The 27,995-nt window shown below is 43.5% G+C and overlaps 1 protein-coding gene across 3 annotated transcripts; it reads right to left on the bottom strand.

Moving 5' to 3' along the window:
* Positions 1-41: 41 nt before the first annotated feature.
* On the bottom strand, positions 42-27,120 carry LOC124037181 (spermatogenesis-associated protein 48). 3 transcript variants are annotated; one of them, XM_046351851.1, is made up of 9 exons: positions 26,510-27,120; positions 26,190-26,281; positions 26,020-26,096; positions 25,649-25,787; positions 25,440-25,507; positions 25,274-25,315; positions 24,970-25,077; positions 22,902-22,997; positions 42-337 (listed from the first exon to the last, which is right to left on the bottom strand). In XM_046351851.1, coding segments are annotated over exons 1-9 (1,116 nt in total). In that variant the 5' UTR covers positions 27,003-27,120; the 3' UTR covers positions 42-336. The 3 variants fall into 3 exon arrangements, 2 of the variants coding, with proteins under 2 accessions (XP_046207807.1, XP_046207806.1); XM_046351850.1 differs by lacking the exon at positions 42-337 and adding an exon at positions 4,939-5,114; XR_006839137.1 differs by lacking the exon at positions 42-337 and adding an exon at positions 5,068-5,114 and having other exon boundaries at positions 24,966-25,077.
* Between the last annotated feature and the right edge of the window lie 875 nt (positions 27,121-27,995).

Raw genomic sequence — 27,995 nt, 5'->3', positions numbered from 1 at the left:
ATTTGATTATTTATTTACTAACAAACAAAATGATAACACAGGATACATACACACACACAGTATAGGTTATTGATTAGAAACTTAATATGATGACAACAGGTCCCTAGCGGACTAACACAATATGACACTTGTGAGAGAGAAAGAGAAGCAACACTTGGATCCATTTGGGAAGTACGTTTACAGTAATCATAATAGCTTGCCCCAAAAGTAATGCATATATTTACGCATTGAAGGTCTTTGTTGTGTATCTCTGTTGGATCCGGGCCTTCGTGAAAAGGGTTCCGCTTTGTTAGAAGGGTTCGACTGGGCCTTCTCCTTCCTTCTTCAGTGTAAGGCTCTGATTGTCCAAAAGAGGTCACAGTGTATCATCACTTCTATGAGCTCGTTAGAGAACTAACATCACAATCCTATTGTCACAAAAATATTCTCTTCATCCATTTTCTACACAATGTAAAGGATGTAAACCTGATATACACAGTGTAAAAGCTCTTCAAGTTACAATATGTTCGTTATAACGTCTTAATACCATTTTTTATGATGTCAGAAAATAGACATTAATTTCCCATATTCCATCTCTCATCATTCCCAACATTTGGATGTTGAAATATATTATCCCAGTGTTTATTGTTGGATTTTAAGAGTTTTTGGGCAGAAAAATATTCTGTAACAAAGAGACATTCCATTCACCCATTCTAGTCTGTTGCCTACAATTTACAATCAAAAGTGATAAAACCCTCACATCAATCCCTCCCCTATGCGGGTGAGAGAGCTCAGTAGACACTGATCCACTGTAACCTGATCTTTGGATCCTCACAGGAGAGTCATGACAATCTTGAAGCATGGATTCTGATTGGTCAGTCTAGCATTGAATAGACCTTAGCGCAGGTACTTCCTGTTTGAGTTTCTGCCTATAGGAAAGGAGGAGAATTATATTTGCCAAAGGGAGAGCCTTGTTGGCATTTCGAAAAGTTGAGTAGCAGTGGTACAATGTTTTCCCAATGCGAGTACTACAGTCAATGTGTTGGTAGTGTTTTCCTCAGATTTGCTTTGTTTTTATGCATAAAGTCCAGTTTAGTTCTTTGAGGGCCATTGTGGTTTTGGCTTGAGGGGGAATATACATGGTTGTAACTATAACCAAAGATAATTATCTTTGGGAGGTAATACGGTCGGCATTTGATTGTGAGGTATTCTACGTCAGGTGAACAAAAGGACTTGAGTTTCTGTATGTTATCACAATCATACCATGAGTAGTTAATCATGAAACATACACCCCTGCCTTTCTTCTTCCCAGAGAGTTCTTTATTCCTGTCTGCGCTATGTACTGAGAACCCAGCTGGCTGTATGGATGGGGACACTATATCCCGAGAGAGCCATGTTTCTGTGAAACAGAGTATGTTACAATCCCTGATGTCTCTCTGGAAGGAGATCCTCGCCCTGAGCTCGTCTATGTTATTATCCAGAGACTGAACATTAGCAAGTAATATACTCAGAAGCGGTGGGTGGTATGCACGCCTCCTGAGTCAGACTAGAAGTCCACTCTGACTAGCTCTTCTTCGCCAGTGGTGTTTTGGAGCAGCCTCTGGAATAAGTTAAATTGCCCTGGAGGGTACGAACAAAGGATTCAATATTCCTGGTGGTAATGCTGGTGAGTTACCACTGCTCTGATTTCCAAAAGTTCTTTCCGACTGTATGTAATAACACAAAACATTTTCTGGGCAAAAAAAATGAAGAAATAACACACACAAAAAACTAGTGCAATGTGTCTTAGGAGCTAGAAACAGAGTTTCCCTATCTGTCGGCGCCATGTTACTATCTTAAAATACACCACCAGACACGCCACTATGGGTTTCTTCACTGTACCCAAACCAAAAACTGATTTAATGTGTGTTTAGGGCCATGTTTAGGTCCCTTCCCATTTATACACATTTTGTTATGTCACAGCCTTATTCTAAAATGGATTCAATAAAAAATGTCCACACAAAGAAAGACATTTTTGCAAATGTATTAAAAATAAAGACAGAAATACCTTATTTACATAAGTATTCAGACCCTTTACTATGAGACTCGCAATTGAGCTCAGGTGCATCCTGTTTCCATTGATCATCCTTGAGATGTTTCTACAACTTGATTGGAGTGCACCTGTGGTAAATTAAATTGACTGGACATGATTTGGAAAGGCACACACCTGTCTATATAAGGTTCCACAGTTGACAGTGCATGTCAGAGCAAAAGGATTGTGTCGAGGCACAGATCTAGGGAAGGGTACCAAAACATTTCTGCAGCATTGAAGGTTCCCAAGAACACAGGGGCCTCCATCATTTCTAAATGTAAGAAGTTTGAAACAACCAAGACTCTTCCTACAGCTGGCCACCCGGCCAAACTGAGCAATCGGGGAGGTGACAAAGAACCCAATGGTCACTGTGACTGAGCTCTAGAGTTCCTCTGTGGAGATGGGAGAACTTTCCAGAAGGACAACCATCTCTGCAGCACTTCACCAATCAGGCCTTTATAGTAGTGGCCAGATGGAAGCCACTTCTCAGTAAAAGGCATCCTGAGAATTCAGCTACACAGCCCGCTTGGAGTTGGCCAAAAGGCACCTAAAGGACTCTCAGACCATGAGGAACAAGATTATCTGGTCTGATGAAACCAAGATTGAACTCTTTGGCCTAAATGCCAAGCGTCACATTTCGAGGAAACCTGGCACCATCCCTACAGTTAAGCATGGTGGTGGCAGCATCATGCTGTGGGGATGTTTTTCAGCTGCAGGGACTGAGAGACTAGTTAGGATCGAGGGAAAGATGAACAGAGCAAAGTACAGAGAGATCCTTGATGAAACTTTCTCCAGAGCGCTCAGGACCTCAGACTGGGGCGAAGGTTCACCTTCCAACAGGACAACAACTCTAAGCACACAGCCAAGACAATGCAGGAGTGGCTTCGGGACAAGTCTCTGAATGTCCTTGAGTGGCCAAGCCAGAGCCCGGACTTGAACCCGATCGAACATCTCTGGAGAGACCTGAAAATAGTTGTGCAGCGGCGTGCCCCATCCAAACTGACAGAGCTTGAGAGGATCTGCAGAGAAGAATGGGGTAAATTCCCCAAATACTGTACAGGTGTGCCAAGCCTGTACCATCATACCCAAGAAGACTCGAGGCTGTAATCGCTGCCAAATGTACTTCAACAAAGAGTAAAGGTTCTGAATACTTATGTAAATGTGATATTTCAGTTTTTCTATTTTTTAATACATTTGCAAACATTTCTAATAACTTGTTTTTGCTTTGTCATTATGGGGTATTGTGAGTAGATTGATGAGGGGAAATAAACAATGTAATCAATTTTAGAATAAGGCTGTAACGTAACAAAATGTGGAAAAAAGGACTCTGAACACTTTCTAAAAATGCACTGTATTTTATGTTTTGTGTGGACTCCATGCTGCGTCATGTGCAATAGCTAATGGGGATCCTAATAAACTAAACGTTATATGTTCCATCTATCTGTCATCTTCATTCCATGCCTATTCTAGTCAATAAAACTGGAAGAAATCCTTAAAATATAAGAGAAAAACTATCGATGATCAAGCATATACAGATAAATGTTATGATAAAAGATTCAAGTATGTAGGAGTCCAGGAGCTGTATGACGGCTGCATGTAAAGGAAAGCAAACACAAAACGGAAGACACTATTCACATTTGAACCTTTTCAACTCCCTCTCTCTGTGGAAGGAGAGAGTGAAAACATTTCCATTTCAGCCCCAACTGTTTCACCCACATGAGGTTTGACACCAGAGGTGTCAGCAGTCAGGCTGTTGAACCATTCGGGAGGAAATCCTTCAATCGGTCCAGAGGCCCTACAGGTAGTGAAAGCTACTGTGAATTGAAAAGGTCTTAAACCACTAGCTAAACGATTATTGTATTCTCGTGAACTGTGTTTAATTATTGAATTGAAACATGTTGATTTTTAATGGTGCATAACCAGGGGTGGTATTGAAGAGGAACATGTGGGAACATGCCTGTTGTTCTTTGAAGGTAAATCCTAGTTTTATTTGATTGAGTTCACTGTGAATTTCTTCCAACCCATTCTACAATTCCTTCCACCCCTGCGCAACAAAATTACTTTTGGAGAATTTTTACTACTCCAAATCATTCTTACAACCCTCTCGAGTCAATCTCACCGAGCTAAATCCTGGCAAGACCCTTTTCAACGCAGAAACACATATTAGATGATGGACAAGAGACAGGAAAGCCGCACACCCCAGTTTCCTGTCAACAGACGAACCTGTAACAGCATTCCGTCTTTTATTCACCTTACTGCAGATCTAAGCGTTCACTTCAAAAATGTACCCGTCTAGATTTGTATTACTCAGTAAGTGTTATACCTGCATGATATACCTACAGTAAAATAGATCACTTATGGGGAAATGTACATTGACTACACACACATACACATTTCTTATTCACTGCAGACTTCCTAAAGAACTGGGTCTTTGGTTAGTGCTCTCACTGTTTTCTTATTCGGAGTGGCTGCGTGGCCGGATGCTCTGGACGCCTCTCCTCGACAGCTAAACAACTGTACCTTCACACACACATGCACGAACGCACACACACACACACACACACACACACACACACACACACACACACACACACACACACACACACACACACACACACACACACACACACACACACACACACACACACACACACACACACACACACACACACACACACACACACACACGCGCAGGCTGGAGAGGACAATGATAACTAAAAGCTCACAGCCCTGAAGTCACAAAACCACTCATCTAAATCAGGGGAATTATGCTAATGAGGTCTTTCATTATTCTCCAACTCAGCCAGAATCAGTCATTGACATCACATCATTATAGATCTATTCACACACACAGATTGGATGGCATAAAATGGACGACTACACGTTCCAAAGTTTCTCATACGCTTTGTTTAATATTTCTCATGTGTTCTTGAAGAGGCATTAAATAGGAAAAACTGGTCGCTTGGAGTGTAGGAATGGGTTTTGTGGAGGCACAGTGGTCACCATTCTGGACAGAGGTGCAGTGCGAGCATAAACCGGAGGATTCCATAAACCCTGATTGGTCCTGTGAAACACATCAACACATCAACACTGAGGCAGTTAGTTGTTTTAATAATATTAAAGGCAGAATTCTAACACATACTTAACTGTGAACATAACTCTCTCTGACCATACAAAAAAAATAATGAAACAATTTGCACAATGAAAAAGGTAATAAGTTACGATGAATGGGATTTTTTAATATATATATATGAGCTCACCTAAAGTTACAGTCCTGACTTTACAAACATTGGCCCGGCATTTAACTTACCCACTTTAATTTTGGAAATGTTTCAATGGTAGGGTTGCAAAACTCCTGGTAATTTTCAGAAACGATGGTAATTAACAGTATATTTTGAACATCTATGGAAATATACTTGAATTATATATTTTTTTAACATAAAAAAATCTGATTCTTTATATACTGTATGTGTCTATATTGTTCTTGAGTTTCCAGTGGATAGACCAAATGGTTCAGGAGAAAATAGCCATATTGATGAAAAAATGACAAGACAACAGGGGAGGTGAAGGCAAGGTGAAGAGGGGCAAAGGCAGGGTGAAGAGGGGCAAAGGCAGGGTGAAGAGGGGCAAAGGCAGAGTGAAGAGGGACAAAGGCAAGGTGAAGAGGGGCAAAGGCCGGGTGAAGAGGGGCAAAGGCAAGGGAAATAGGGGCAAAGGCAGGGTGAAGAGGGGCAAAGGCAAGGGAAAGAGGGGCAAAGGCAGGGTGAAGAGGGGCAAAGGCAAGGTGAAGAGGGGCAAAGGCAAGGTGAAGTGGGGCAAAGGCAAGGTGAAGAGGGGCAAAGGCAAGGTGAAGAGGGGCAAAGGCAAGGGAAAGAGGGGCAAAGGCAAGGTGAAGAGGGGCAAAGGCAAGGTGAAGAGGGGCAAAGGCAAGGTGAAGAGGGGCAAAGGCAAGGTGAAGAGGGGCAAAGGCAAGGTGAAGAGGGGCAAAGGCAAGGTGAAGAGGGGCAAAGGCAAGGTGAAGAGGGGAAAAGGCAAGGTGAAGAGGGGCAAAGGCAAGGGAAAGAGGGGCAAAGGCAAGGTGAAGAGGGGCAAAGGCAAGGTGAAGAGGGGCAAAGGCAAGGTGAGGGGCAAAGGCAAGGTGAAGAGGGGCAAAGGCAAGGTGAAGTGGGGCAAAGGCAAGGTGAAGAGGGGCAAAGGCAAGGGAAAGAGGGGCAAAGGCAAGGTGAAGAGGGGCAAAGGCAAGGTGAAGAGGGGCAAAGGCAAGGTGAAGAGGGGCAAAGGCAAGGTGAAGAGGGGCAAAGGCAAGGTGAAGAGGGGAAAAGGCAAGGTGAAGAGGGGCAAAGGCAAGGGAAAGAGGGGCAAAGGCAAGGTGAAGAGGGGCAAAGGCAAGGTGAAGAGGGGCAAAGGCAAGGTGAAGAGGGGCAAAGGCAAGAGGGATAAAGGCAAGGTGGAGAGGGGCAAAGGCAGGGTGAAGAGGGGCAAAGGCAGGGTGAAGAGGGGCAAAGGCAAGAGGGGTAAAGGCAAGGTGAAGAGGGGCAAAGGCAGAGTGAAGAGGGACAAAGGCAAGGTGAAGAGGGGCAAAGGCAGGGTGAAGAGGGGCAAAGGCAGGGTGAAGAGAGGCAAAGGCAAGGGAAAGAGGGGCAAAGGCAGGGTGAGGAGGGGCAAAGGCAAGGGAAAGAGGGGCAAAGGCAGGGTGAAGAGGGGCAAAGGCAAGGGAAAGAGGGGCAAAGGCAGGGTGAAGAGGGGCAAAGGCAGGGTGAAGAGGGGCAAAGGCAGGATGAAGAGGGGCAAAGGCAGGGTGAAGAGGGGCAAAGGCAGGGTGAAGAGGGGCAAAGGCAAGGTGAAGGAGGTCAGATGTCCTTGAACATCAATTATGTTATATTCCCAGGCCACTCATTGAAGGGTTCATCGTATTTTCATTCCCTGTCGCTCTTGAGTTTATGTCACAGAGCAGCCTTGTGGCCAAGACGCACTAGGCATGTCTCTCCGCCTGTGCACCCTTCAAACTCCCACCAAACGAGAGAGTTTCCGTATTGACATTTTTTAAATGTTTCCTTCCCAAGTTCAAAATGCATACAATACTTTCTAGCATTTCCTCATTCCATTTCCATACCGTTTATTGCAACATTTAGACATTTCTGTTTCATGTTTGGTAGACTACGATAGGCACCAAAGTTACATTTTCATTTAGGCCTATCCTTTCCTCTCTTCTGAGTGTGTTTATAGTGCACATGAACATTCGGAAGACTCTTGAGGAATAAGCACATTTTATTTTCTGAAAATGTGCTTGTTTGCTGTTAGTCTGTGGGTGTGCTCTCTTCCTGCGAGGACACTAATATGAATGAGTTTACTATGATGTAAATTAAATTGTGTTTAATTATGAATGATGATGAACTATTAAGATTAAGTCTGATTTCGACAAATTTACAAATGTAACAAGGGATGTGGAAATCACCTTTACGTTGTAGAACCGGTTTATTGGTTGTAATTGAAGAGCTTCATTACAAAATGGTATACTGTATATCCATTTTCAGAAATGTTGGTAAATGAGCTTTTATTGTTTAAAGGAATTATGAAAGAGATTGGTGTGTTTTTTCACTAACTAATCATCTAATCATGGCATGTATTTGCTTAAAATCACTTGATGGTTTCATTTCAGAGGGACAAAAAAGAATGTTTTCTTTCTGCAAAATTGTATATATCTGCCTCATTCTTAGAGAAATAAGACGTACTGCTAGGTTTTACACAGTCAAATGTACTGTGTAAAGAACTGTACAAATGATACATTAGTGAAATAAATGTTTTAAAAAAAAAAGTATAATATGAGTAATAAGTTTATTCAGACAGTATTTTAGACCCCTTCGCTTTTTCCACATTTTGTTACGTTACAGCCTTTTTCTAAAATGTATTAAAAAAAACTATTTTGCTCATCAATCTACACACAATTCCCCATAATGACAAAGCAAACACAGATTTTTAGAATTTTTTGCAAATGTATTTAAAATAGAAAACGGAAATATCACATTTAGATAAGTATTCAGACCCTTTACTTGGGACTTTGTAGAAGCACCTTTGGCAGCTTAGAGTCTTCTTGGGTATGACGCTACCAGCTTGGCACACCTGTATTTGGGGAGTTTCTCCCATTCTTCTCTGCAGATCCTCTCAAGCACTGTCAGGTTGGATGGGGAGCATCGCTGCACAGATATGTTCAGGTCACCAGAGATGTTTGATCGGGTTTAGGTCCGGGCTCTGGCTTGGCTACTCAAGGGCATTCAGAGACTTGTCCCGAAGCCATTCCTGCATTGTCTTGGCTGTGTGCTTAGGGTCGTTGTACTGTTGGAAGGTGAACGCCCAGTCTGAGGTCCTTAGCGCCCTGGAGCATGTTTCATCAACGATCTCTCTGTACTTAGCTCCGTTCATCTTTCCCTTGATCCTGACTAGTCTCCCAGTCCCTGCCACTGAAAAACATCCCTACAGCAGGATGATGCCACCACCATGCTTCACCGAAGGAGTGCTATTGGCCAGGTGATGAGCGGTGCATGGTTTCCTCCAGACATGAAGCTTGGCATTCAGGCCAAAGAGTTCAATCTTGGTTTCATCAGACCAGAGAATCTTGTTTCTCATGTTCTGAAAGTCCTTTAAGTGCCTTTTGGCAAACTCTAAGAGGGCTGTCATGTGCCTTTTACTGAGGAGTGGCTTCCGCCTGGCCACTCTACCATAAAGGCCTGATAGGTGGAGTGCTGCAGAGATGGTTGTCCTTCTGGAAGGTTCTCCCAACTCCACAGAGGAACTCTGAAGCTCTGTCAGAGTGACCATCAGGTTCTTAGTCACCTCCCTGACCAAGGCCCTTCTCCTCTGATTGCTCAGTTTGGGTGGGTGGCCAGCTCTAGGAAGAGTCTTGGTGGTTCCAAACTTCTTCCATTTAAGAATGCCACAATCCTGTCTTGGAGCTCTACGGACAATTCCTTTGATCTCATGGCTTGGTTTTTGCTCTGACATGCTTGTCTAATCAATTGAATTTACCACAGGTGGACTCCAATCAAGTTGTAGAAACATCTCAAGGATGATCAATGGAAACAGGATGCACCTGAGGTCAATTTTGAGTCTCATAGCAAAAAGGGTCTGTATAGTTATGTAAATAAGGTATTTCTAAAAACCTTTTTTCGCTTTGTCATTATGGGGTATTGTGTGTAGATTGATGAGGAATTTATTTTTTTAAATACATTTTTCAAAAAGGCTGTAACGTAACAAAATGTGGAAAAAGTGAAGGGTCTGAATACTTCCCGAATGCACTGTATATGTAAAACATGTACATTTTACATTTTGGTAATTTAGCAGATGCTGTTATCTAGAGTGACACACAGTAAGTGCATTCTTCTTTAGATAGCTAGGTGAGACAACCTCATAACACAGTAAAATATACAGCATACGAACATTCAATTCCAGCGAAACAATGAATATATAAAAATTTAGCAAAAAAATAACATTTTCATACACATCTAACATCTATGAATAAAAAAATCTGAGAACAGTAATATTTTATAAACACATGAATGTACCCATAAGCAATTATTTCTGATGAAAAAACACAAATGTGAAAAATTGGTGTATATAGTATTTTGGAAATAAACTCTATTGCCAATTGCGTAATTGTATGGTCCTGGTAGGTGCCAAGTGAGTATACAGTACGTACCGGCCCTGTTCACACTAGCAGTTTGAAGTGACTCAAATCAAATTTTTTGTATATCCGATTCTAATCAGATCTTTTTCCTTCAATCTGAACAGCCAAAAAGCACATGGAATCAGATATTCCAAGCCACATTTCAAACCACCTTCGCAGGTGGTTTGAAATTAGATACAAATCTGAATACCGGCCATGCGACTTGTGTCTGCATGGTAAAATCGGATTTTTTTTGCCCTCAAGTGGTTTTTAGACTGTTATTTGACATATCTTGGTACCAACAGCTAACTGCCAAAATAAAGGAAACACTTGAGTAAATGAGGGATACAAAGTATATTGAAAGCATGCTTAGGGTTATGAATAAAAAAGCTGGGCAGGCCTCGTTTCCCATTATTTTGGCTACCATGGCTAGAAGAAGAGATCTCAGTGACTGGTGTGATTGTTGGGGCACGTCTGGCAGGAGCTTCAGTGACGAAGACTGCTCAACTTACTGATGTTTCACTATATGCCGTCTAAGTCACCAGATTTAACCCAATTAGATTCCTATGGGAGATTGCGGAGCGGTGCCTGAGATATCGTTTTCCACCAACATTAACAAAACACCAAATTATGGAATTTCCTGGGAAGAATGGTGTCACATTTCTCCGATTGAGTTCCAGACAGTAGAATCTATGCCAATGCTCAATGAAGCTGTTCTGGCAGCTTGTAGTGGCCCAACGCCCTATTAAGACAATATGTTGGGATTTACCTGTAGTCTGTTGACAGTTTGACAAGAACATGTGGTAGGTAACTACCTTGCTAATTGTTTACAAACAAATGAGTGAATGTGCTAGCAAGCTAAACAGCTACCTATCTAGCTAGTTGACTGCTGTGGCTAGCCAAAAAGGACTTATCCTTTGAGGCTTTAAAAGTGTTCTTACACTATGATTTCGAACATTCAAAGCAACTGGGAGACTTCCATGGCCAGCATTGTTGTAACCAAAGCTTGCTACCAAGCAACGTCTGAGTCGGAGGAAGCACAAGCACCACCACCCCTCAGCCTATGCAACTGGACACACACCGGCCATTACCATGACAACTAGCATAGCCATGTCAGCAAATGACCACAGTCTAAACACACAAATACAATTTGATCACTCGTAACTTGCTGTTTGGACAGTCAGAATTCCAAAACTGGATTTGAAAAAATAAAACAGATTTGAGCATTAAGGCCTACAGCGTGAACAAGGCTTTTGAGGTCCTGTTAGGCAGATTCTGAATCAAGACGACACAGTCTGCGCAGTCTTGCCCTCTACCTATTTCTGTGTAGATAGGACAGATTAAGCCTGATACAGAGGGTATTTCTTTTGGGCTGTTGTTTGTGTATATTTAGTATATCTACTTTGACTTCTGCAAGGTCCCTATTATAAAAGCCTCCTTATGTCCAACAACTTCAACTTGAACTTTAATCATGGCTGCCAATTTGGGAGAGTAAAGGAGAAAGGAGAATTGAGTGATAGTTACATTAGGTTCCATTTGATTGCTCTTAGGGTTGCAAAGGGAGGGAATACTAACAGTAACTTTAGCAATGTACCAGTAAACTACCAGAACCTTGGAAACTTTCAAGGATTTTATGTCATATGTGGGAAAAGGGGCTATTATGATTTGTATACGATGTGTCAAGTTCATGCTGTTAACCCAACCCTTTGTGTGTGAGGCCAACTCTGAGGTGCCTTCAGTTGCGCTTCAATGTTTGCTAGCTGTGTTAGCTTGTACTAAACAACACGTTTCTCCAAAACACTGTGCACCGTTCTTCAACAGCCTTTGAGGTACGTTTGCTCATGTCTGGTGGTTGTGGCGAGGTCTGACCTGATCAATATGGGTGGGACCATCTGAAATGGAAAAACTTGTGCAGCACACTATTATGGTAACTAGCCTCTGGGTCACCATAATCACAACATTTTCCAACTAGTCATTCAGTACAGTACCGTTTCCGTTGAATTCAACGTTGCACACCATTCTGTAATACCGAACTCAACCCCGTTTTGGTTGCCTCTGTTTGCCCTCACGGGTGCACCTGCCTGGGTCCCTTTATAATGAGGCATGGACCCACCTTTGTCTCTCTCTCCTCCCGCACCAGCCACCAACCCAAGATCCAGCTTTACGCGCCAACAGTGACACATCAAAACCGAATGCTACCATGATAGCCACAGCCAGCTGGCCACCAAACACAACAGAACCAGCAATGAAGAAATGTCACATTAGAAGTAGACGAATAGAAGCAGATGGATAGAAGCAGATGGATAGAAGCAGACAAGTGGCCACAAACCGTCCACAAGGCGCAACATCACAACCACTGGGAGTTTGACAGGGCCTGGTCAGTTTGTTCCATACATTTTTTGTGTGTGTGGTGAACTGTGGAGGCAAATGTAATTGAAGAAGACGAGGAAGTTGTAATTAGCAGCATGAATTTGTGCTTTTCCGGATGGGGGGGGTTGAGTGAACAATTATGTGATGGTTGCCGTCTACAAAGATGAAATTGCATTGATCAAATGAATTAGACTAATTGATTTACTGGTTGCCCGCTCTAAATTCAATTGTAAGATGAAATTGCATTTCTTTTTATGTCCTTCAATCAAATTTTCATAAAACACTACGAATTAGAAAAATGTCCATTAGCATTGTGTTTTCTTTCAAATAAATGATTTGTTTTCTCTGTAAATCCCCATCGTAAAGTCCTAGTTGTTTTGTTCCTTTGGGAAAGTATTTCTAAAGATTTAAACGTATTTACTGTGATTTATTTACATTTGTCCCTCAGGTTTAAGGTCAACCCTGTTATGTGAACTGAGCTCCTGTTTGAACATTGTAAAATAGTCCAATCATAGTGTAAAAGCAGGTGAGTTGGCTCTTACTTTTTAGTTCTACACTTTACTCTTTATCATATAGTTTTGATGAATGTAAAAATGCATTTCCTGTTTTGCAAACGACCACGGAGTTCTGTGTCTTAAGTACACTGTTTTGAAAATTGACAACACTGTTCCAAAAAAATGCTTGTAAGCGATAGTGACAATAATCGGAGGGAAAAGGCACGATCAGAACGACAGTGTAAGCCAGAGTCCAGGGGCCTCTGAATGTTGGCGGTGACAATCAATCAACCCGAGAACATGTCTTTTTGCTTTAGTTTTTTGGAAAAATAAGATGGGAGGCCAGCTTAATCAGTAGAGGAAACAGATCTCAGATTTCCTGGGCACCAGGAAAATGGACCTGGGTTGTGAAAAACCACCATTAAACCACGAGCTGCTTTGGATTCAACCATCTGGAGAGAGCTGCTCCAAAAGCCAGTAAAATTCGCTCAACTGGGGCCCAACTAGGAAACAGGTTTTTACATCCTGAACAACAGACACACAAGACTCCCTGACTTTGGGGGATGGTTTTCCTCTGCTTATTTGTTATAGTAGACTATAGTATGCAATACATGTTCCATTTGATACTGCTACATAGATTCCAATTCTAATCATTATTTGTGGTCTTCTTCTTTTGCAATTTGAGTACAGTTTAAAATGATCTATCTGGGTTTCACATTGACTTCAACATACAAAGAAGTAGCCGTGCGTACGTACTGTTTTTGTTCATTATGAAATAAGGATGAAAGTTTGTATAAGTCAGTATGAAAAAGACTTCAATATTTAAGAGACGAAGTCGCTTGGGATAAAAGCATCTGCTAAATGGCGTGTATTATTATCATTATAAGATTGGCAGTATGATGAACGGTTCTTTCTTCCTGATTGTTCTTTTCACGGTGTGCTTCTGCTCCCTCTGTGCCAATGTCAACCATTGTTTGTCCTGTGTCACAACAGTCGCTGTGAAGTCTTTTAGGGGACACTGTCATGTGCTAGCCACCAACCATTTTTCCCCCCTTCCAAAAGCGACACAAAAACTGACAAGCATTATGGGTGATGCGGATCTAACAGAAACATGGGAAACAAAACTTCACATGGAAGTTCGCCTGAAGCTTTTACAGTCCTTACTTCACCGACACCCTGGTCTGCGACACACAATGTCACTGATAAGCGTCAGTCTGTGCCGCATTGACAAAAATAGATGTATCATGAGTCATGACGCATTAGTTGATACATTGTGTTCAATGCAAAAAGATGTGTCAAGCATATTGACACATAGATATGCATCAAGGTAGTTGACACGTAAGTCAATACACTGCATTTAAGGCAAACAAGTTGGTGATACAGCTGCAATGGGTCAATTGGTGAGACTCAGAGAAAGAGAGAGAGAGAGAGAGTAAAGGAAGGAGTGGGGACACATTAAGGGAGGGGAGAGAGAATATGTTAAAAGAGGGAGGGGGAGAGATGAGAGAGAGGTATAGGGGTGAGGGGGAGAGAGGTGAAGGGAGGGGAGAGAGAGGAAGAGAGAGGAAGAGAGAAAGAGAGAGAGAGGAGGAGGTTAAAGAAGGGCGAAAGAAGAGAAGGGGGAATAAAGGAGAGGTAGAGAGAGACAGGGGGAGAGAGAAGGAGGGAGAGAGAGATGTCTGTCTGTGGGACCCACTTAGAGTTTGGAAATGTTTCAATCGTAGGGTTGCAAAACTCCCATTAATTGACCAAAGTTACAGGAATTTTCGGGAAACACTGGTAATTAACAGGTTACTATAGAAATCTATGGGAATTTATATACACTGAGTGTACAAAACATTAGGAACACCTTCTTAATATTGAGTTGCACCCCCTTTTGCTTTCAGAACAGCCTCAATTGGTTTGGGAATGGACTCTACAAGGTGTCGAAAGAGTTTCAAAGGGATGCTGACCGATGTAGATTCCAATGCTTCCCACAGTTGGCTGGAAGTCCTTTGGGTAGTGGACCATTCTTTTTTTTCCACCCCTTTTTTCTCCCCAATTTCATGGCATCCAATTGGTAGTAGTTACAGTCTTGTCTCATCGCTGCAACTCCCGTACGGACTTGGGAGAGGCGAAGGTCGAAAGCCATGCGTCCTCTGAAACACAACCCAACCAAGCCGCACTGCTTCTTGACACAATGCACATCCATTGTGTCAGAGGAAACACCGTACACCTGGCGACCTGGTCAGTGTGCACTGCGCCCGGCTCGCCACAGGAGTCACTAGTGCACGATGAGACAAGGATATCCCTGCCGGTCAAACCCTCCCTAACCCGGATGACGCTGGGCCAATTGTGCGTTGCCCTATGGACCTCCCGGTCGCGGCCGGCTGCGACAGAGCATGGGCCCGAACCCAGAATATCTGGTAGCACAGCTTGCACTGTAATGCAGTGCCTTAGACCACTGCGCCACCCGGGAGGCCCTGTAGTAGACCATTCTTGATACATACAGGAAATTGTTGAGCGTGAAAAGCCCAGCAGCATTGCAGTTCTTGACACACTCAAACTGCTGCACCTGGAGCCTACTACCATACCCCGTAGGGCTGAATGGCACACATACACAATCCATGTCTCATTTGTCATGCTGCAGAAATGTTGGAGCGAGTGGTCGCATCGGCACTTCGCTCCCGCAGGTAGTATAACTTTTTCATTACATTTCATTATATTTCATTATAGCACAACGGTTTGATTTGTCTAATCTTAGCAATTTCTTCGCAGCTAGCTACATAGCCGTCTTTGTATCAAAGATAATTGCGTAATTATCGTATTTCGCCGTCCTAACGTAGTCTTCACTAGCCAGCTAGCTAACGTCCACTGATTAGCTGCACTGGAGAAACTATTACACTCAACTGAACGACTTGATTAGTGTAGTGTTAGCTAGCTACATAGCTGTCTTTGCTGTCTTCGTATCTTCGTATCCAAGATAATTGTGTAGTTTAGGTTTAGAGTGTGTAGTCTTAGAATGATTATCTTAATTTACCGAGGTTAGCTAGCCAGCTATTTGTCGTCCTTAACGTAGGAGACTCTGCTAGCTAGCCAACAGCTAGCCGACAGCTAGCCAACGTCTACCGAATAGACTCACAACCCGGTCGCATTCACAGGAAGTATCACATTTTCATTTCATTTCATTACAGTACAACGGTTTGATTTGTTTGATCGTAGCTAGCTACATAGCTAGCTACATAGCCGTCTTTGTATAAATGATAATTGTGTAGTCTAGAGCGATTTTCTAGGTTAGCTAGCCAGCTATTGTCGTTCTTTTAACGCAACGTAACGTGAACAACACTACTAGCTAGCCAGCTAGCCCCCGAATAGCAGCACTGCAGAAACTATTACACTCAACGGAACGACTTGATTAGTGTAGTGTCAACAACGCACCCACTGCCAGCTAGCCTACTTCAGCAGTACTGTATCATTTTAATCTTTTTTTAGTCAATAAGATTCTTGCTACGTAAGCTTAACCTTCTGAACCTTCGAGACGTGTAGTCCACTTGTCATTCCAATCTCCTTTGCATTAGCGTAGCCTCTTCTGTAGCCTGTCAACTATGTGTCTGTCTATCCCTGTTCTCTCCTCTCTGCACAGACCATACAAACGCTCCACACCGCGTGGCCGCGGCCACCCTAATCTGGTGGTCCCAGCGCGCACGACCCACGTGGAGTTCCAGGTCTCCGGTAGCCTCTGGAACTGCCGATCTGCGGTCAACAAGGCAGAGTTCATCTCAGCCTATGCCTCCCTCCAGTCCCTCGACTTCTTGGCACTGACGGAAACATGGATCACCACAGACAACACTGCTACTCCTACTGCTCTCTCTTCGTCCGCCCACGTGTTCTCGCACACCCCGAGAGCTTCTGGTCAGCGGGGTGGTGGCACCGGGATCCTCATCTCTCCCAAGTGGTCATTCTCTCTTTCTCCCCTTACCCATCTGTCTATCGCCTCCTTTGAATTCCATGCTGTCACAGTTACCAGCCCTTTCAAGCTTAACATCCTTATCATTTATCGCCCTCCAGGTTCCCTCGGAGAGTTCATCAATGAGCTTGATGCCTTGATAAGCTCCTTTCCTGATGACGGCTCACCTCTCACACTTCTGGGCGACTTTAACCTCCCCACGTCTACCTTTGACTCATTCCTCTCTGCCTCCTTCTTTCCACTCCTCTCCTCTTTTGACCTCACCCTCTCACCTTCCCCCCCTACTCACAAGGCAGGCAATACGCTCGACCTCATCTTTACTAGATGCTGTTCTTCCACTAACCTCATTGCAACTCCCCTCCAAGTCTCCGACCACTACCTTGTATCCTTTTCCCTCTCGCTCTCATCCAACACCTCCCACACTGCCCCTACTCGGATGGTATCGCGCCGTCCCAACCTTCGCTCTCTCTCCCCCGCTACTCTCTCCTCTTCCATCCTATCATCTCTTCCCTCTGCTCAAACCTTCTCCAACCTATCTCCTGATTCTGCCTCCTCAACCCTCCTCTTCTCCCTCTCTGCATCCTTTGACTCTCCATGTCCCCTATCCTCCAGGCCGGCTCGGTCCTCCCCTCCCGCTCCGTGGCTCGATGACTCATTGCGAGCTCACAGAACAGGGCTCCGGGCAGCCGAGCGGAAATGGAGGAAAACTCGCCTCCCTGCGGACCTGGCATCCTTTCCCTCCCTCCTCTCTACATTTTCCTCCTCTGTCTCTGCTGCTAAAGCCACTTTCTACCACGCTAAATTCCAAGCATCTGCCTCTAACCCTAGGAAGCTCTTTGCCACCTTCTCCTCCCTCCTGAATCCTCCCCCTCCTCCCTCTCTGCAGATGACTTCGTCAACCATTTTGAAAATAAGGTCGACGACATCCGATCCTCGTTTGCTAAGTCAAACGACACCGCTGGTTCTGCTCACACTGCCCTACCCTGTGCTCTGACCTCTTTCTCCCCTCTCTCTCCAGATGAAATCTCGCGTCTTGTGACGGCCGGCCGCCCAACAACCTGCCCGCTTGACCCTATCCCCTCCTCTCTTCTCCAGACCATTTCCGGAGACCCTCTCCCTTACCTCACCTCGCTCATCAACTCATCCCTGACCGCTGGCTACGTCCCTTCCGTCTTCAAGAGAGCGAGAGTTGCACCCCTTCTGAAAAAACCTACACTCGATCCCTCCGATGTCAACAATTACAGACCAGTATCCCTTCTTTCTTTTCTCTCCAAAACTCTTGAACGTGCCGTCCTTGGCCAGCTCTCCCGCTATCTCTCTCTGAATGACCTTCTTGATCCAAATCAGTCAGGTTTCAAGACTAGTCATTCAACTGAGACTGCTCTCCTCTGTATCACGGAGGCGCTCCGCACTGCTAAAGCTAACTCTCTCTCCTCTGCTCTCATCCTTCTAGATCTATCGGCTGCCTTCGATACTGTGAACCATCAGATCCTCCTCTCCACCCTCTCCGAGTTGTGCATCTCCGGCGCGGCCCACGCTTGGATTGCGTCCTACCTGACAGGTCGCTCCTACCAGGTGGCGTGGCGAGAATCTGTCTCCTCACCACGCGCTCTCACCACTGGTGTCCCCCAGGGCTCTGTTCTAGGCCCTCTCCTATTCTCGCTATACACCAAGTCACTTGGCTCTGTCATAACCTCACATGGTCTCTCCTATCATTGCTATGCAGACGACACACAATTAATCTTCTCCTTTCCCCCTTCTGATGACCAGGTGGCGAATCGCATCTCTGCATGTCTGGCAGACATATCAGTGTGGATGACGGATCACCACCTCAAGCTGAACCTCGGCAAGACGGAGCTGCTCTTCCTCCCGGGGAAGGACTGCCCGTTCCATGATCTCGCCATCACGGTTGACAACTCCATTGTGTCCTCCTCCCAGAGCGCTAAGAACCTTGGCGTGATCCTGGACAACACCCTGTCGTTCTCAACCAACATCAAGGTGGTGGCCCGTTCCTGTAGGTTCATGCTCTACAACATCCGCAGAGTACGACCCTGCCTCACACAGGAAGCGGTGCAGGTCCTAATCCAGGCACTTGTCATCTCCCGTCTGGATTACTGCAACGCGCTGTTGGCTGGGCTCCCTGCCTGTGCCATTAAACCCCTTCAACTCATCCAGAACGCCGCAGCCCGTCTGGTGTTCAACCTTCCCAAGTTCTCTCACGTCACCCCGCTCCTCCGTTCTCTCCACTGGCTTCCAGTTGAAGCTCGCATCCGCTACAAGACCATGGTGCTTGCCTACGGAGCTGTGAGGGGAACGGCACCTCAGTACCTCCAGGCTCTGATCAGGCCCTACACCCAAACAAGGGCACTGCGTTCATCCACCTCTGGCCTGCTTGCCTCCCTACCACTGAGGAAGTACAGCTCCCGCTCAGCCCAGTCAAAACTGTTCACTGCTCTGGCCCCCCAATGGTGGAACAAACTCCCTCACGACGCCAGGACAGCGGAGTCAATCACCACCTTCCGGAGACACCTGAAACCCCACCTCTTTAAGGAATACCTAGGATAGGATAAGTAATCCCTCTCACCCCCCCACCCCTTTAAGATTTAGATGCACTACTGTAAAGTGACTGTTCCTCTGGATGTCGTAAGGTGAATGCACCAATTTGTAAGTCGCTCTGGATAAGAGCGTCTGCTAAATGACTTAAATGTAAATGTCACACGGCTTAAAAATCCTTTCACCTGTCGTCTCCCCTTTACCTACACTGATTGACGTGGATGTAACAAGCGACATCAATAAGTGATCATAGCTTTCACCTGTATTCACCTGGCCAGTCTATGTCATGGAAACAGCAGGTGTTCTTAATGTGTATATCTGGTAACTTTGGTAAGTTACCAACGGTTTGCAACCCTAATTGCTTCATTGTAGGGTTCAGTGAGCTTTAACATTCTCAGCTTTGCGTTATTTTATGGGTATAGGGACAATGACCAATGAAGCCTCTTGTTGTGCTCTGAGGTGAGCCATGACCAATGAAGCCTCTTGTTGTGCTCTGAGGTGAGCCATGACCAATGAAGCCTCTTGTTGTGCTCTGAGGTGAGCCCTGGCGCGGTCCTCCTACTGTCCTGGCTGTCCACTGCGGTGGTGCTGAAATTGGCAGCGCATCCTTTCATCGCGCTGACTGGCGATAGCCTTCTGTCCGATGTCCTGAATCGATGGTTATGGTGTGTGCTGTTTAATGAGCGCATCTTAGCCTACCAGTCTTCGTGGGGCTTCTCTTCAACATTGTGTGCTTTCTTGCGGAAAAATCAAAACGTTTGTGTATATGACTGCATTTCAGATAGGCCTACATTTTTTTACATTTTGTATGCCGCAGTAGTACAGGACCATTGCTGTTCCTATCCTACTCAAAGAAGTAGGCAAACGTTCCCTCTGTCGTCATTCATTTTCATTACACCCAGTCATTGTGTGATAGGCTACTGTACAAGTGATGTGAATAGTATGAAAACGACACACAGCCTACTTTTTCAAAACCTCCCTGCTCTCTTGCTTTAGTGTGTGTGTGTGTGTGTGTGTGTGTGTGTGTGTGTGTGTGTGTGTGTGTGTGTGTGTGTGTGTGTGTGTGTGTGTGTGTGTGTGTGTGTGTGTGTGTGTGTGTGTGTGTGTGTGCGCGTGTGTGTGCGTGCGTGCGTGTGTTGCTTTCTGAATGTGAATGGGCATTTACTGTTATTCACGGCAGATTCAAATAGGCTACTGTCAGGTAGGAAATGACAAATTGGCTATGAATATAGAATATGCACTAAGTTTAATTTAGTTTGCTTTTCTGAAACTCTCCCACGGAAAATGTTGCACACCTGGAGAAGTGGCGGCATGGCTTACTGTAGGTTGCGCACATTGTGTAGCGTCACAAATTCGACAGAAATGTAACATATAGTTGTAATGATTCAAGTTGAAGCCATGAAGCCAGTAAGAATCTTTGATAGGGTAGTGGTGCTCATTCTGTCGAGCTGATCTGTGCGTGTCGGTAGGCGCAAATGATGTGTAGGCCTATGGCAGCTACGGCTGCATTTTAGACACACTTATGTGTCATAGCGGGGGCGCCTATCTTCCTTGTATTTATATAACACAATTGTATAAAACAACAGTTCTAAAAAACAACAGTTGTCGATGTGTCTGGTTACATTCCAGATAGATGTTTTGTACATTTAAACAGCAGTAGGTGTCATGTATACTCCCTCTCCGGCCTCTAGGTCATCAGGCTGCTGATTATCCTTGCCCACCTGTCACCATCGTCTCGCGCACCTGCGCCTCATGACACTCACTTGGACTCCATCACCTCCTTCATTATCTTCCCTATATCTGTTTCCTCAGGTGTTATTGCCTCTGTTTTCATGTCGGTTTGTGTTACGTGTTTATTGCATCATTTACTTATTAAAACACTCACTCCCTGAACATGTTTCCCGACTCTCAGCGCACTCGTTACAGTAGGACCAATCTGCCTTGTTATATTAGGGCTCGAAAGTGATACCAGTTGTGCCTCCCAAGGATTTAAAATAACTCCTCAGACATATCCTAAAGCCGGGCCTGGATACAGTACTTATAAGATTGTAATTTGCCCTCAGTTTACTGTCCTTCTTAACAGAAACATTTAGGCCCGGGATTCAATCTTATTGCGCATTGACGGCAATAGCACCTTTTAAAGACAATGTTCCCACGTTCACAGAGATCACATTCACGATAAAAGATGCATACGTCTGCTCAATCGGAAATGGCCTATAAATGTAAAGTGCGCTATAACGTGGATCTACTGCTGATTGGATTTGAACCCGGCCTTGGTTCATTTAAAAACTAAAGGTATTCCCCACATTTTAAATGGGCGTCGCACAGATACCATGTTATTACATAGAATTTAGATTTCGTGGTGAAATGAAATGTAACCACATAAATACTTTTAATTTGAAACTACAAGCAGTTTTTTCTTTTCATTTTAGTAATAGTTGGATATCTAATCTTCAGCTACAATGTATAGCAGAGTAATTATATTGCGGTTAGTATGGGATATTGTCATACTGCATACAATCATTAATGTAAGAAACATGGTTCCTATGGGTATATTGGGGCGGCAGGGTAGCCTAGTGGTTAGAGCGTTGGACTAGTAACCGGAAGGTTGCGAGTTCAAACCTCCGAGCTGACAAGGTACACATCTGTCATTCTGCACCTGAACAGGCAGTTAACCCACTGTTCCTAGGCTGTCATTGAAAATAAGAATTTGTTCTTAACTGACTTGCCTGGTTAAATAAAGGTTAAATAAAGGTCAAATAAAAATAAAATAAAAAATTGGGGACACATTAACAAAAGTCATCCTAAACACATTCTCAAAACATCCATATTGTGTTCGGGCAACAATACTGGGGGAACCTTTAGAAAACTTGTTTAACTTGCTTGGTGCTGATTGCTATGGTGTGACAGGACTTGAAAAGCTTGAGCCAATACGAATTCTCCATTTGATAAACAAGTAGTCATGTGGATCAGCTTTAATTCCCAAAACTTCCAAGTGATACGATTGGTAGCTAGCTGCTTAGATTGTATTCAGAACTCCTTAACATTTTAAATAATACAGTATATGATTTTTGAGCCATCATGTCACAGTTCAAAGTTACTATATTTTTATTTGAAGTTTGTTGTTTATAATTTTTTTTGTTTTTTTTTGTTGCAGGATTATTATTTAAATAAAAACATATTTTTCTTCTACCTGCTGTGGTTCTGAACTGATATACACTACATGACCAAAAGTATGTGCTCATTGAACATCTCATTCCAAAACAATGGGCATTATTATGGAGTTGGTCTCGCCTTTGCTGCTACAACAGCCTCCACGCTTCTGGGAAAGATTCTACTGCCAATTTTAGTCTATGGAGATTGCATGGTCATGGGCTCGATTTTATATACCTGTCGGCAACGGGTGTGGCTGAAATAGACAAATTGACTAATTTGAAGGGGTGTCCACATACTTTTGTATATATAGCGTCGCACAAGGACAAAACAGAACATTCCTTTGTGAAATAAAGGTACCATAGGGCCCACACAAGCCGGGTGTACACTACTAAAAACATTAATTTTGTTATCAAGGAATTGTCGGTCTAATCACTGGCAAGCCCATGGATGCCTTGGGGTTCACAGTCATCGACGTAGCCTGTGGCAGATGTTGTTAGAGAGTTTAGGATGCCCTCTAATGGATTATAGTGGTAATCCTTGTCCAATGTGAATGGGGAGAAAAATACTTGTTTCACATACTGTATGTCCCACACAGCTGAATGAGGTTGACATATATGTAATATGGTAATGAATCATTGTGTATTGTGTACATGTAGGGTACTAGGGACTCACCATGGGGCAGAGCTGGGTAGAAGAGGCAGACTGAACCCAGAGGACCGAGCACCATCACAGTGAGCCTTGCCAGTATAGCCAGGGATGGTGGGGCGGCTGGGACAAAAATATTGTACATTTGTACATTATTCATAAATTGCATACAGTCTACTGTACAATGGAAAAAAATGGATGTACACTACCGTTCAAAAGTTTAGGGTCACTTAGAAATATCCTTGTTTTTGAAAGAAAAGCACATTTTTTTGTCCATTAAAATAAAATAAAAAATGTATCAGAAATACAGCGTAGGCATTGTTAATGTTGTAAATTACTATTGTAAAAAAGGGCAGATTTTTTAATGGAATATCTACATAGACGTACAGAGGCCCATTATCAGCAACCATCACTCCTGCTTTCCAACGGCACGTTGTGTTAGCTAATCCAAGTGTGTCATTTTAAAAGGCTAATTGGACATTAGAAAACCCTTTTGCAATTATGTTAGCACAGCTGCAAACTGTTTTTCTGATTAAATAAGCAATAAAGCTGGCCTTCTTCAGGTTGAGTATTCAGTATCTGGAGCATCAGCATTTGGAGTTGAGGATCTGGAGCATCAGCATTTGTGGGCTCGATTACAGGCTCAAAATGGCCAGAAGCAAAGTACTTTCTTCTGAAACTCGTCAGTCTATTCTTGTTCTAAGAAATAAAGGCTATTCTATGCGAGAAATTGCAGAGAAAGTGAAGATCTCATACAATGCTGTTTACTACTCCCTTCACAGAAAAGTGCAAACTGGATCTAACCAGAATAGATAGAGGAGTGGGAGGCCCTGATGCATAACTGAGCAAGAGGACACGATTGGCTAGTTTGAGAAACAGATGCCTCACAAGTCCTCAACTGGCAGCTTCATTAAATAGTACCCGCAAAACACCAGTCTCAATGTCAACAGTGAAGAGGTGACTCTGGGATGCTGGCCTTCTAGGCAGAGTTGACAGAGTTGCAAAGAAAAAGCCATATCTCAGACTGGCCAATAAAAATAAAATATTAAGATGGGCAAAAGAACACAGACACTGGACAGAGGAACTCTGCCTAGAAGGCCATCATCCCGGAGTTCCCACTTCACTGTTGACGTTGAAACTGGTGTTTTGCGGGTACTATTTAATGAAGCTGCCAGTCTTGAGGACTTGTGAGGCGTCTGTTTCTCGAACTAGAAACTCTAATGTACTTGTCCTCTTGCTCAGTTGTGCACCTGGGCCTCTTCGAGCCTGTAATCGAAACCGCAAATGCTGATGCTCCAGATACTCAACTAATCTAAAGAAGGCCAGCTTTATTGCTTCTTTAATCAGAACAACAGTTTGCAGCTGTGCTAACATAATTTCAAAAGGGTTTTCTAATGATCAATTAGCCTTTTAAAATGACAAACTTGGATTAGCTAGCACAACGTGCCATTGGAACACAGGAGTGATGGTTGCTGATAACGGGCCTCTGTACGCCTATGTAGATATTCCATAACAAATCTGCCATTTTCAGCTACAATAGTCATTTGCAACGTTTACAATGTCTACACTGTATTTCTGATCTATTTGATTTGATTTTAATGGACAAAAAATGTGCCTTTCTTTCAAAAACAAGGACATTTCTAAGTGACCCCAAACTTTTGAACGGTAGTGTATATCCAATAGAATACAATTGAATGAATGAAACTATAAACAAACAGATAATAGGTTTGAATGTGTGTTGATTCCAATCTTACTAGAATCTTCAATGCCACCAATAACACTTTGTGTATTATTAGTCAAGGTATCTTGTGTAAGGTAGCCTAGTGGTTAGAGTGTTGGGCCAGTAACTGAAAGGTTGCTGGATTGAATCCCCGAGCTGACAATGTAAAAATCTGTTGTTCTGCTCCTGAGCAAGGCAGTTAAAGATGCCAAAGAATTGGATGTCGATTATGGCAGCCCGCCGCACCTCTCTGATTCAGAGGGGTTGGGTGAAATGCAGAAGACACATTTCAGTTGAACGCATTCAGTTGTACAACTGACTAGATATCCCCCTTTGGTATAATGATCAGCGAAGGTACATCATGAAGATACCTACTGTGCCGTGGGAGTGTATGGGGGCAATGTGGTCCGCTGCATAGTCAAGGGGTAGAAGTCATGTCCTGTCTTATCTATGTTGTCCATGTTCATGGACCCCACCACACCACTCCAATGACATAAAGAGGACACACAACAAGCACGTCCAGTCACACTCAGAGACACATTTTCACTCTTCCTCAGAGGCACTGCTTTAGCCTACACATGAACCTACAAACAAAACAAATTGATGTGAAAAAAAGATAACATAAATAGTAAAATACAAAATGTTGGCAAGAGTACAAACAGAGGCTAGAACTTCTTACCTATACAATGGAATTTGACAGGTGTTTGGGCAGGGACTGGTACTGTGAAATAAAATGAAACAATCTTAGAACAAAGAAACAGGCTTGTGTTTTCAACAAGACAAGCATCTAGCAAAATCCATTCTTGTAATTACATCATGAAATAAGGCTAGGCCAAAACACTCACAATGTTATAGGTTTCCTCACTTCATTCCTAGCACGAAGCTGGTGTCTGTTCCAATGGGCTCCAATCGCCTTAGAGAAGAGTTAGAGGCAGCACTATTTCTGCATTATTTGTTAGTTTAGGGTGTCCCATTAAAACCAAATCCTCTCATTCCAACTGGGATGGACAGCATTTAAATGAACTTCAGTGTTGTGTATTTTCCAAACACTCACCTGCCACAGCTCTGGTTTGCTGTGGTAACACTTCTGGGTGAAATGCTGATTCACAGGGTCCGCCATTTTCTCAAGGGTGGTTGCTGGGGGCTTCACGCGCCGCGGTAATTTTGCGTCCCAACCGACGTCCTCATAGCCCCTGCAAGTTAATATATGACAAAGCAGGGTGACACACTTAGGCCAACACTGTTTGTGATTTATTAAAAAAGCGCACACAAGTTAGAATAGAACTGGATGCTATGGTTGCAATGTCTTGATCATGCACAAGGTCAAAGAAACCATATGATACATATCAGAATGGAACACAGTGACTATATTATGCTGCACAATGTGTTTGGGAGAAAATATGATGGTCCTGGTTGGCACCTGACCTCTGAGCCGCTGAAGTGTAGATATAACGTTGTGCTGCCTTCTCTATCCACTGACTGGGGTCAGAGGGGCTGACATCCTTCAAAATCAAACACAAACAATCAACAAGATTTCACTTCACTGCTTTGAAACCGTTGAAAATGTGTCATTATGTAAACGCTTAGGGTTATACCAGGTTCTCTCTTTCAGGGAAAAAACTGAAGGATTTCAAGGTGCATGGCATTTTGGGAGGGCCTGGTTTCACCTTCGAATGACTTGTCCAACCTGTTGACGACATATCAGGCTAGTAAAGTGCGGGAATCTGCAAGCCTATTTGGCATAGTAGGCTACAGTGAAATGTTGGATTTATATACATACAGTCTTTATAACTAAAATAAATAAATTTGCCTAAAGAATTGGGTCGGTTTATGTGTATTATGCTATACTGTTAGCCTTATAAGTGTACTTCACATTTAACTTTATAATTAGGCCTAGGTTAGTTTAAATTTTTACCTCCAAGACTGGCCCGAAGAGCTGCGTCTGACATTGTCCTTGAGTTCCATGCCTTGTTTTCTGACAGGTCGCAGGCTGATGGCCTGACTGAAGGAGTCTGGGGCCTTTCTCTGGAACCGGCGGCGACCCATAATCCAGACGGAATATAAAGGATATCTATAAATTGAGGTCTTCCTTTAGTTGCCAAATCCACCTCAGCCCCCGCACTTAGATGCCCAGAGCACGGATCAATCAACAAGACCTCATCTCGTAAAGGCGCCAAGGGCGCGTTGTCCGCAGGTGGATGGGCCAGTAGGTTGAATTTCGAGAATGCACTCCTCTGTTGTTCTAGTAAACTTTTAAAGTAATATCTTCCCTCCGGACCTCTCTCGCAGGGCAAGTTCATTTGCCTGTGCATCCATCTTGCACTAACTCGGTTTACATTTGATTGCAGAAGTCTGACCCGGTGCAAATCCGTAGAGGATGACTCAGATGGAACGCACACTCCAGCCATCGTTTAATCGGACACCGAGTGACAGACCAAGATAAAAAATAAAAAAATAAACCCACGATTGCTTGAGTCACAGAGCCTTTGTTGGATAACTATGACGGAGTCAAGGCAGGTAATGACTTTCTGAGTATCTTGTTGCCTGGAGACTGCTATGTTGGCTGCTGGGTCAAATTACTGATTTAGAAACAGGATCGCCCTTTCAAGGATTTAAGCAAATCAATGATTTAATCAGAGAGAGAAAATAAGAATAAGATTACATGTATTTAGATTGTAATATCGTTTAGCTATAAACACTTTCTGTGCATTTGTGGTGGTGGTTTGAGGGTTGGTGGAGCAAAGATTATCTAACACAGGGGAGGATATTACAAGGAGAATTTGCAGAATGGAGCTCCCCTGTAATTTGGAGGAAATAAAAAATAATAACAATACATTTACCCACTTAAGTATGCACTGCACAGCGGGCATTCTCTTTGGTTTTATTTCATGTGTGCATTATTTTCAGCAATACCTGTAAATGATCACTAGATGGAGGCACATATCCACTATATATGACAATTCAGTATCCTAATAGTAATTTTAGACCTACAATTTAGGCCTAGTGGATATGTGAGACTACCAGATAGTTTTTCTTGGACAGAACCAGTATGGTGACAATAATATAATACGTTTGAAGTTGTTGCATGTAAACTATCCAGTGTGAAAATGAAAATTCAAAATTCAAAACAGAGATAGTGCTGACAGTCTGACGTGATTATAAGGAATAGCTGACATTTAATTTGAAGCAAGACAAACACGGCAGGTACATTGGATACACAAGGATTGTTCATTTGTAAATTGCTTGATCTGGTGATATTGCTGTTCTGTCTGCAAAGGGCTGTTTTGTTATGTGCAGTGGAGCAAAATACATCACATACAATCTGCTTCAGTGCCCATACATTAGAAGATGCTTGGGTTGTTAAAATTGCAATTTGAAAAGTAAATGTTTGTGCAAATAAA

Source organism: Oncorhynchus gorbuscha, linkage group LG06 (genome assembly GCF_021184085.1).
Source record: "Oncorhynchus gorbuscha isolate QuinsamMale2020 ecotype Even-year linkage group LG06, OgorEven_v1.0, whole genome shotgun sequence".
Classification (NCBI taxonomy): domain Eukaryota; kingdom Metazoa; phylum Chordata; class Actinopteri; order Salmoniformes; family Salmonidae; genus Oncorhynchus; species Oncorhynchus gorbuscha.
This window is presented reverse-complemented; position numbering and strand designations above follow the sequence as displayed.